At 38.9% G+C, this 11,757-nt stretch overlaps 1 protein-coding gene across 3 annotated transcripts; it reads right to left on the bottom strand.

Moving 5' to 3' along the window:
- Positions 1 to 1,690: 1,690 nt before the first annotated feature.
- Positions 1,691 to 4,506, bottom strand: LOC116207386 (E3 ubiquitin-protein ligase RFWD3-like). Of its 3 annotated transcripts, none has more exons than XM_031540303.1 (5): positions 4,298 to 4,506; positions 3,986 to 4,087; positions 3,189 to 3,251; positions 2,924 to 3,111; positions 1,691 to 2,563 (listed from the first exon to the last, which is right to left on the bottom strand). In XM_031540303.1, the coding sequence occupies exons 1-5, from the start codon at positions 4,316 to 4,318 to the stop codon at positions 2,530 to 2,532; spliced, it is 408 nt and encodes a 135-aa protein (XP_031396163.1). In that variant the 5' UTR covers positions 4,319 to 4,506; the 3' UTR covers positions 1,691 to 2,529. The 3 variants fall into 3 exon arrangements, with proteins under 3 accessions (XP_031396163.1, XP_031396161.1, XP_031396162.1); XM_031540301.1 differs by having other exon boundaries at positions 1,691 to 2,559; positions 4,298 to 4,502; XM_031540302.1 differs by having other exon boundaries at positions 1,691 to 2,559; positions 4,173 to 4,501.
- Positions 4,507 to 11,757: the final 7,251 nt, after the last annotated feature.

Below are 11,757 nucleotides of genomic sequence, written 5' to 3'. Positions count from 1 at the left end.
GGTTGTGACAATTTATTGTGAAAGGAGTCAATTGATAATAAAAAGAACGAAAAGAGGAAAAATAGATTAATAATTCTAAGTGCTCCATAATTTTATTAACTTTTTAAATTTGTTTAAACGTGCACATTTTTTTAAATTTTTTGTTAATTCAATCTTTAAAAATATTTATTAGGTTATGTTTTTAGGATTAATTTTTAAAACTTGTTTATATGTTCAAATAGTAATTAGGTTTGATCTCTAGGTTTTCATTTTGAATTGTAATTGTATTTAGGGGTAATTATACTGGTGGTCCAAAAAGTTTCACTAATGTATCAAGTTGGTCCAAAAAGTTTTTTTTGCTACTTGATGGTACAAAATGTTTCAAAAGTGTAACATGATAGTACAAACCGTTATCTCACTATTGACACCGTCAAGCGAAGCTGACGAGGCCGAAATGTGGCCGACACGTGGCTCTGATATGTTTTTAGGAGTTGATGGAACGTTACATGATGGTTCAAACTCTTTTGAAGTTATCACTTAATGGTCCAAAATGTTTTACAGATGTAACATAATGGTACAAAATATTTCTTTAATTAACTTAAAGATCCACCCATGTCAATGACGACATGACGACGTCAATGGCGAGATAACGGTTTGTACTATCATGTTACCACTTTGAAACATTTTGTACCATCAAGTAGCAAAAAAAACTTTTTGGACAACTTGATACATTAGTGAAACTTTTTGGACCACCAGTGTAATTGTATTTATTATGACTATGTTTAAAACTTATTTTACGTGACACATCATATTAATTACAAAAAATTAGATATATTAGTAAAATCTCCTTGTGCTTCCGGACCCCATAGTAACAACAAAGAATGTGCTAAACTATTAGCATAGTAACAACAAAGAATGTGCTAAACTATTAGCAGGAGCGGAAACTGCGGCAGTTAAAAGAAATGGCATCATTCCAAATAGGAACTGGGCATTCCATGGGTATACCATGAAGTTACAAAGGCTGTACCTGAGTTTTGATTGAATTCTTTATCACTGGATTTATTATTATTTTCATAATCCTTGTGGGTCAAGTTATATTCATAAGGCAATGACAAGCCACGCAATATAGAGTTGAGGATTTGGAGATTGAAGATACAACTTTAATTTTTTTTTATTCTGTAATCATATATTACATTATATAGATGGGAGAGATTTAGAGGATGGTGTAAGGCTTTGTTGCCTTTGTATTGGACCGGGGATGTAATGTCACAAATATTTGCGCGGATTAAGCTTTCATTTCATAAGTAGGCATAAGCGACCAGCTCAGTTGGTAGAGCAGAGGACTGCAGTTGTCACAGATAATCCTTAGGTCACTAGTTCGAATCTGGCAGGTCGGAATATATATATGTTTTTTGGTTCAACTGATCGTTGATCTCATTTATCTAATTTAATTATTTATGATAACACATATACATATATTTTTTGGTTCAACTGAGCCTTCATCTCATTTATCTAATTTAATTATTTATGATAACTCTAGTTTTTGCTCGCTCTCTGGAATAACCTGAAAACCATCATCACTCTTAAAGGGGAAAAAAAACCCATCATTGAAAAAGAATGTGTCTTTTGGATAATCTTGTGAGGCAACTGATTCCGAACTATTTTATACATGACGTCCTTTTTCCATGAAATATTCACAATATTTGGTACATGAACAAATATATCATCCTCAACATTGAGCCACGTATTTTCCACCAATACCAAGGGAAGAATACCACAAAGTTGCTTGCCGCGATTCATACAAATCAAAAGGAAGATAGTTCTCTAAACATAAAGTTACAGCCTCCCAAGAGGATTTGGCCCTGGGAGAAACTGAGGATAAAAAAGAAGATTCACTGTACAATGCTACTTCACTTTTCTGATTCTGCACAAAGGAAAGCTCTTCCCCTACAATTTCAAAGTCGCTTTGCCATCCAGAAAAACCAACAAGTTGGTTCCTGAGATTCCAGTCATGAATTTTATTAATATATGGAAATAATCAATCCAAAGCTGCTCACCTAAAACTAAAAGAGCAATGTGTACCGTTATTATCCCTGTCTACGGCTGAAGACTTGCAAGATATCATCACTTAAACAAGTGATTAGACCGCGGTTCATGGCAACTGTGTACTTTATATCACGCAAAGGGTGTTTCTTTAATTTAAACCTCTGAGAAGTGGAGAAAGATGGCAACCCTTGCAAGGTCACCTCATTCGTTGCTTCGTCTCCAAAAGCAAAGAACCGGTTCTGATTCTCCGAGCCAACAATCGCAGACCTTGGGAGATGGATATCACTCACATTTGCATACATGGATCCGGACTTCTGAAGAAAGTTGCTTCCCGCTGCTCTTTTGAAAAGGACATGAGAACCTTGTGTTACTTGCCCCGAGATAGGCGAAGAGTTAGCTGAAGGTTGGGTTGGTGTCACCTCAGTAGACATATCGATCTTTGGACGGTAGGTGGCAACAATGTCATCACCATTGGGAGAACAAGCAAGAGAAATGCAGACACCCTCATCTGCACTTTCCGGAACCAAAGTAGGTCTTCCTGCAAAAGAAAAGGAAAAAAAAAAACTGTGAGAAAAGTTGACACAGGAAAGTACTTCACACGTTGGAAAGTTAAGCAATAATCCTTGTACAAAAAGAAGACAAGACAACCCTTCATCCTACAATCATACAAACTTCACAACGCTTTCTTGGCCAAAGGTTTCTACTGTCCATACTTCTACTTCTCAGAGTATACACAATGTGTTACCATGAGAAACTTATAAGCTTCAGACATATTTGTAATAGTCATCAAATAAAAGCAATACAATTGGAAGATTAAGCATGCTGCTCAAATGAAGAGTTTTTGTCTGTTCCAATGGCCATCCGCAAATTGTAACCTACACATAGTTGCTTCTCATACCTTTCCTCACGACAGTCATCGTTCCACAGAGACAGGCCAATTGAAGATGCAGTTAGGACTGGTCTAGGTCTATTAGTATTCTTCTGTGAGAAGGACAGTATTGTATGAATTGGGTTGGATGACAGCCCATTCAAGGATTCCACGGGCTTCACAGTTTGGCACATATCAAACACCATCAAGGTACCATTCTACAAGGTGAACAAAATAAAATAGGTCAAACAAATACTCCTTTAACTCGATAGGAAGACACTTAAAGATATCAGACCTGTAATCCAGCATATATGTAGTGAGATCTATGGAAATCCCATGAGCAAGACCAAGCAGCAGCCTGCAAAGTCACATGGAACAAACAGATGGATAATGAGTTATAGAACTAATAGATATCAATTTTTTTTTCTTAGATTAATATGATGTTACAAGAAAGAAAAAATAAAACTTAAGTAGATGAAGAAAGGAAGATGTATACCGAAAGAAAAACCATGCTTCCACCTTCCAATAAGTGGTAAAGCAACAAGACAACCAAAAACATTTTGTCATCTAGAGAACACATCCGATTCATCCAAGTCTAAATATTGCTTGTAAAGTGAGCAAAAACAAAATGTAAAGAAAGCATAGAGCTATAGCCTGATATTTTTCTTATTTCTCTTTAAGTAAACATGCCTACTGCGAGTACTTTTTAATTAGAAAACAACTATTTGAAATAAGAATTGCATGATTGTGTAACTTAGTACCATGACATAAATGCCCTATCTAATAGATATCCCAGTGGCAAGGAGGAAATTATCAAGACAAGCTCATGGAAATCTTTCTTCCAAAATTAATTACCAATAGATTATGGTGGATGCTGATGAACAATTTGCCTAGAAGTTGAAAGGGCAAATATGACACATAATATATGTACATAAGATAAATAAAAATGTTGGAACCCCAAAAACAGACATTGAAGAAGACATGATCTAGACATGACCGAGCAAATAGCGACCTACCTAAACAAAATACAACCAAGTGATAAAATTATGTTCTCAAGATAAATTCAGATGGTCATGGGAATCTAAAAATTACCTCCTTAAGCTGACTAACTTTCTGCTGCAACTTTTGTATTTTACTTTCTGACTCGACTTCCTTGTTTTTCCATTCACACTCCTTTTTCTTCCAACCTGCATACTACAGATAAAACTAGCAAAATAAAGTTCAACACCCCAAGATCGTAAGCACCCAAGAACTGATAGTCTTAGTTTAAAAAAAATACCATTAATTCAAAAGGTCAACAAACTCAAAGAGTTTCCATGATTCATTTGTAAATCTAAGACATCAGAGAGAAAATGATACGACTCCGGGTCAAACTGACGAGCTTAGGTCGGAAGGACTTCGAACCAGTGATGATGAATCGCACATTCCGACCGGACCGATTACGAGAGCACGTGCCTAGCAACTTCAACAGACCATGCAAGGATTGGTGCTACGCATTCTCGATGAACCATCGACGGGGATACATGCCAAGAATGTGAACATTATACAAGTCCGGCTCGAAGATGACCAAATCACAAGTTTGAGCCCGAGAATCATGGAGGAACAAGTGCCGGGTCCCACTACCACACTTAAGTGCATAAATTATGTGGTAAAATACCTGATTTGACTTGAGTGGGTACCTCATTTATTGCCACCTACATTTTGGACGAATTTTGGAGGAATGTGGCAGATTTCTTCTCATGCAAGAACAAGAAGACTCCCAACTACCTTCATTTACTTGTCTTCTCTTTTCTATGTTGTTTTCTCTTTCCTATGCTTGGGAATTGTTGTTTTGACTTTTATTCTCTATGAATTATCTGATGGTGGAGAGCTTTACATAAACTCTATTAGGTCATTAGGGTGAGGGGATTATTATTATTTTTTTTCAGAATATTGTGAGAATTTTCTCTAAGTTATTCTTCGGCAACTTTTCGAGATTGTAAACTTGGATACTTGTAATTCTCGGCTACTTATAATATTGGTTCTTGATTTTCTATAACCATCGGGTCAATATTTCATTTCTTTATAATATTGGTTCTTGGTTTTCTATAACCATCGGATCAGTATTCCATCCCTTTTAACCTCTATTGGCGATCCGGGTTCGATTTCCAGTCTTTGTTGTCGGGTCTTGCGGTAGGTCTCGTGGGGTTCGCATCATTTGGTATCAGAGCTTAGGCTCCAAATCGATGTTTCATCTATCCTTGTTCTTTCTTTGCTCTTCATTCTAGAATTTTTAGATATAGCTTCCATTTCTATCCTTTCCATTAATCTTGTCTGATCTGTTCTTAGCTATCTAAAAAAAAAAACGAGAAAGTATCATTGTGTGTTGTTCGCAGCACCATTTGCTGTCTTCATGGGCGAAGAATTTATTGCACAATTTGTTGTCTTCTTGTTGTAATCGTCTTGGCCTTAAGTTGATCTGTCATAGTTGCTCTCATTTTTGCTTTTCTCTGATCGTATTTGTGTCCATTCCATCTTTGTGCGTCCGGTCTCATTCCTTTCACATATATCTTGTTCATCTTCCGTACTCAGTATCTTCTATCATATCCATAAACTACGTCATTGGGCAGATTGTGTCATATCATTTTCTTTGGATCAAAATATAGTTTCTCAGGATATGATATTATAAGTTGTTCGGGTTGAACTCGTTTTCCGTCTTGCGATCGGATTGATTAGTTGCCTTAGAACTTTGAAGAGGAAATTAAGAGAGGAAAAAGGCAAGAGTGTGTGAGAACATCAGAGGATAAAAGCTTATTTTGAGTGAAACACGAGTGTTTGGAGTGAGTGTAAACACGTGAGGGAGAGCGTGAGGATCCTTTAATTGCATATTTCATCATGTCACAGGAAAATAGTGGAGACGACAGAATGCCTGATCTGAACATGACGTTACGAGCCATGCAACAACAGTTTGAGCGCATGAACATGGTTTTCAGTGAATTCCGAGATAGGTTGGATAGGCAAGACGAACAGTTGGAACGGTTACAACCAGCGCCCTTGCCACGGGCTAGGAGATCCCACCGACAACCATCCATTGATGCCTTTGATGAAGAGACATATGATGAAGAAGAGGAAGTGGCCTCCGATGCTATTTGGGGGAGAGGTAGAGGAAGAGGAGTCAGACCAAGGCATTTCGTTTGTAGGGAGCACCGGGAAAGAGACGCCATGGACCATAACACAGGTTCGATTAAGCTGACCATACCTCCATTCCAAGGTAAAAACGATCTTGATGTTTACATTGAATGGGAGAGGAAGGTTGAGCTTGTGTTTGATTGTCATAATTATTCGGAGGAAAAGAAAGTTAAATTGGCTGCAGTTGCTTTCACCGATTATGCCATTGTTTAGTGGGACCAATTAACTGTGAGTAGACGCAGGAATCGTGAGCCTCGTATTGATACTTGGGAGGAAATGAAAGCAGTAATGAGAAAAAGGTTTGTTCCTACCCATTATTATCGGGACTTGCACTTGAAGTTGCAAAGTCTGAAGCAAGGTTCCGAGTCGGTGGAGGACTATGACAAGGAGATGGAAATAGCCATGATGCGTGCTAATGTTGAGGAAGACCGAGAAGCAACCATGGCTCGATTCATTTGTGACCTTAATCGGGAGATTGTCAATATTGTTGAGCTGCAACATTACGTGGAGCTTGACGACGTGGTACACATGGCCATGAAGGTTGAGAAGCAACTCAAGAGAGGGGGTCGAACATCTTCAAAGGTAGAAGCTTCTGGTTCAGCGTCTTGGAAATCGAAGTGGGGTTCTTCTTCGAAACCGGACGAGAAGGCTGATTATAAGCCAAAGGGAGACACCTCCAAGACCTAAGCCAACAACAAGGATAAGGGTAAAACTTCTTCTGAACCTCAAAGAAATCGTGATATCAAATGTTTTCGTTGTTTGGGCTCGGGTCACATTGCTTCCCAATGTCCGAACAAGCGGATCATGATTATGATGGAGAATGGGGATATCGAGACTGAGGAAGAAGAAGATAGTGATTCCATGCCTCCACTCGAAGATGCTAGTGATGTCGAACATGCGGTTGAAGGTCAAGCCTTGGTTATCATGCGAGCTCTACATGTTCAAGCTAGAGAGGATGGTGATGAGGTGCAAAAGGAGAACATCTTCTACACTCGTTGCCATGTGAAGGATCGTGTGTGTGGGTTGATTGTTGACGGAGGAAGTTGCGTGAATGTGGCCAGCAAGTTGATGGTAGACAAGCTCAGTTTGCATACCCAAAAACATCCCAAGTCATACAAACTCCAGTGGCTGAATAAATGAGGTGAAGTGAAGGTAAATAAACAGGTTCTTGTGTCTTTCTGTATCGAAAAGTATCGGGATGAGGTTCTTTGTGATGTTGTACCGATGAGTACTAGTCATATGTTGCTTAGGAGACCATGGCAGTTCGATAGGAGAGTGATACATGATAGGTATATGAACCGATATTCATTTGTGAAAGACGGGAAGAAAGTAACACTTGCACCCTTGACACTGACTCAGGTGTTTGAGGATCAGATTCGAATTAAAAGGTCTCTTAGTGAGAAGAGTGAGAAAGTGGCTGAAAAACAAAAAGAGAAAGAGAGTGATCTTGAGAGAAAAGAAAGTTGAGAGAATGTGAAAAACAAAAGTGAAAAGATTGAGAGTTCAGAAAAAAAAAAGAAAAAAAAAAAAGAGGAAATTGAGTTTTTATGCAAAAGAAAGAGAGCTCAAGGGTGCTTGTATGGTTAATAGACCGATGATCTTGTTCTTATACAAGGAGGTCTATCTTTCTATTTCTGACATTAATTCTACTTTGCCTAGTGTTGCTATTTCTCTCTTGTAGGAATTCGAAGATGTCTTTCCCGAATAAATGCCACCGGGACTACGATCAATAAGAGGGATTGAGCATCAAATTGATCTTATTCCAAGAGCTCCTATTCCAAACCGACCAACCTATCGAAGTAGTCCGGAAAAGGCTAGAGAACTTCAAAGGCAAGTTGATGAGCTATTGGCCAAAGGACATGTTCGAGAAAGTATGAGCCCATGTGCTGTCCCTGTTCTACTCGTTCCAAAGAAAGACGGGACTTGGAGGATGTGTGTCGATTGTTGAGCTGGGAACAAGATCACGGTAAAATATCGACATCTCATTCCTCGATTAGATGACATGTTGGATAAATTGCATGATTCCGTTATATTTTCTAAGATTGATTTGAAAAGTGGGTACCATCAGATTCGAATGAAAGAAGGTGATGAATGGAAAAAAGGAGCTTTTAAAACCAAGCATGGATTGTATGAGTGGACAGTAGTGCCATATGGTTTAACTAATGCACCCAGCACTTTTATACGTCTTATGAATCATGTTTTGCGTGGTTACATTGAAAAATTTGTGGTTGTCTATTTTGATGACATTCTGATATATAGCAAGAGTTTGGATGACCATGTTGAACATTTGAGATGTGTTCTTGAGTCTTTAAGACGTGAGAAGCCGTATATTGATCTCAAGAAGTGTAGCTTTTGCTTAGATAGAGTTGTTTTTCTTGGTTTCGTTGTTAGTGCCAGGGGCGTGGAGGTCGATGAAGAGAAGGTAAAAGCAATCAAGGATTGGCCTACACCTACCACTATTATTGAAGTGAGGAGTTTCCACGGCCTAGCGCGATTCTATCGAAGGTTCGTGTCGAACCTCAATATCATTGCTGCTCCTTTGACAAAAATCATTAAGAAAGATGTTGGGTTCAAGTGGGGAGAAGAGCAAGAGAAGGCTTTCAATACATTAAAAGAAAAGCTAATTCAGCTCCATTGCTACTTTTACCAAATTTTTCTAAACCTTTTGAAATCGAATGTGATGCTTCTGGAATTGGTATAGGTGTTGTTCTTATGCAAGACCGGAGACCCATTGCCTATTTCAGTGAGAAGCTTAATGGGGTTGCTTTGAACTACTCTACCTACGACAAGGAGCTATATGCGTTGGCGAGAACATTGGAGACATGGCAGCACTACTTGTGGTCTGAGGAGTTTATCATTCATACGGACCATGAATCACTGAAGCACTTGAAGGGCCAGGGTAAGTTGAATCGCAAACATGCACGTTGGATTGAGGTTATTGAGATGTTCCCATATGTGATCCAATACAAGTAAGGTAAGGAGAATGTGGTAGTCGATGCCTTATCTCGCAGGTATGTCCTTGTTTCAACTCTTGGAGCTAAGTTTCTTGGGTTCGAGCATTTTAAGGAGTTGTATGAGAATGACCCTGATTTTGCTGCTATGTTTGCTGCATGTGAAAATAGAATGTTTGATAAATTTCATAGGCATGATGGATATTTGTTTCGTGAAAATAGGCTATGTATTCCAAAGAGTTCCATGCGTGAATTACTTGTTAGGGAGTCTCATGGGGGAGGGTTGATGGGGCATTTTTGGAGTTGCTAAGACCTTAGACATTCTAAAGGAGCACTTCTTTTGGCCTCACATGAAAAGAGATGTCGAGAGAATTTGTTCTAGGTGCACCACATGTTAGAAGGCTAAATCGAAAATACATCCACATGGACTTTACATGCCATTACCTGTTCCGAGTCACCCTTGGACTGATGTCTCCATGGATTTTGTTTTGGGTTTGCCTAGGTCTAAGAATGGTCGAGATTCTATCTTTGTAGTTGTTGACAGATTTTCAAAAATGACACACTTTATTCCTTGTCATAAAACTAATGATGCTACTCATGTGGCAAATCTTTTCTTTAGGGAAGTTGTGCGTTTACATGGAGTCCCTAAGACAATTGTGAGTGATAGGGATGCGAAATTTATGAGTCATTTTTGGAGAATTTTGTGGGCTAAGTTGAGAACAACTTTGTTGTTTTCTACTACTTGTCACCCACAAACAGATGGACAAACCGAGGTTGTCAATCGAACCTTGGGCATTTTGTTGCATGCTGTGATTGGAAAGAATTTGAAAGCTTGGGAAGATTGCATTCCATTCGTTGAATTTGCATATAATAGGACTGTGCATTCTTCTACAAAGTTTTCACCATTTGAGGTTGTTTATGGTTTTAATCCACTAACTCCATTGGACTTTATTCCTTTGCTTGTAAATGAGCTTTCTAGTCTTGATAGAAAGAAAAAGGTAGAGTTGGTGAAGCGGATTCATGAAGAGGCTCGGCAAAACATTTTGAAGAAGAATGAACAAGCAGCAACCCGAGCCAACAAAGGAAGGAAGCAGGTCACTTTTCAACTTGGAGATTGGGTTTGGGTTCACGTGAGGAATGAGAGATTTCCGAACCAGAGGAATTCCAAGTTAAATCCACGTGGAGATGGACCATTTCAAGTTCTGGAGAAGATCAATGACAATGCTTATAAGATTGATCTTCCATGTGAGTATCAAGTAAGTTCGACTTTTAATGTTTCTGATCTTTCTCCCTTTGATGCAGGTTCAGATTCGAGGACGAATTCTTTTGAAGAGAGGGGGAATGATACGACTCTGGGTCAAACCGACGAGTGATGATGAATTGCACATTCCGACCGGACCGATTGCCAGAGCACGTGCCCAGCAACTTCAACAGACCATGCAAGGATTGGTGCTACGCATTCTCGATGAACCAGTGACGGGGATACATGTCAGAAATGTGAACATTATACAAATCCAGCTCGAAGATGACCAGATCACAAGTTTTTGAGCCCGAGAATCATGGAGGAACAAGTGCCGGGTCCCACTACCACACTTAAGTGCATAAATTAGGTGGTAAAATACCTGATTTGACTTGAGTGGATGCCTCATTTATTGCCACCTATATTTTGGACGAATTTTGGAGGAATGAGGCAGATTTCTTCTCATGCAAGAACAAGAAGACTCCCAACTACCTTCATTTACTTGTCTTCTCTTTTCTATGTTGTTTTCTCTTTCCTATGCTTGGGAATTGTTGTTTTGACTTTTATTCTCTAGGAATTACCTGATGGTGGAGAGCTTTACATAAACTCCGTTAGGTCATTAGGGTGAGGGGATTATTATTTTTTTCATAATATTGTGAAAATTTTCTCTAAGTTGTTCTTCGGCAACTTTTCGAGATTGTAAGCTTGGATGCTTGTAATTCTCGGCTACTTATAATATTGGTTCTTGATTTTCTATAACCATCGGGTCAATATTCCATTTCTTTATAATATTGGTTCTTGGTTTTCTATAACGATCGAGTCAGTATTCCATCCCTCTTAACCTCTATTGGCGATCCGGGTTCGATTTCCAGTCTTTGTTGTAGGGTCTTGCGGTAGGTCTCGTGGGGTTCGCGTCAGAAAATAATTTACTATGACAAATCAAAGATATCTAATATGAACATGACTGTGAGATGTGCCAGTGCTAGTGCATTCCTCACCTTTTTCTCCAAAGCAGCACACGTAGCCTCAAGTTGTCGAATTCTCTGCACCGAAGAACTGAAAGTCTTAGCCTCAAGAGGAGGAGCTCATTATTCTAATATCATTGACTTAACATGTATCTATCATACTGAGGTGACAAATAAATACCTTCTGTGACTCCACATCAACTGGAACAACTCTTGGTGCAAAAAGTTTTCTCACATCCTTCAGCGTGCATCGTTGGTTGCATTGGGGGCACTATAGGAAAGACATGCAAGCAGAAATTTTTACCGACAACCGTAGCTTGTTTAATCAATTACACTAACTTAAGATACAGACAAGAATAATACAAGACCTTTCCTGCATTCTTCTTTTGCTGCTGCAGCCATCTCCTGATGCAAGACATGCCGTATATGTGACCACAAGGCAGACAACTGCAATCCTCGGACAAAAGGAGCATGCCTTACAAATGGCATTTTTTCAAGCATTGCGTATTCACTTTTAACTATTAATTTCAAATGAACACT

This window comes from Punica granatum, chromosome 5, assembly GCF_007655135.1.
Source record: "Punica granatum isolate Tunisia-2019 chromosome 5, ASM765513v2, whole genome shotgun sequence".
Taxonomy (NCBI): domain Eukaryota; kingdom Viridiplantae; phylum Streptophyta; class Magnoliopsida; order Myrtales; family Lythraceae; genus Punica; species Punica granatum.
The sequence above is the reverse complement of the archived record's forward strand: the minus strand, read 5'-3'. Positions and strand labels throughout refer to the sequence as shown.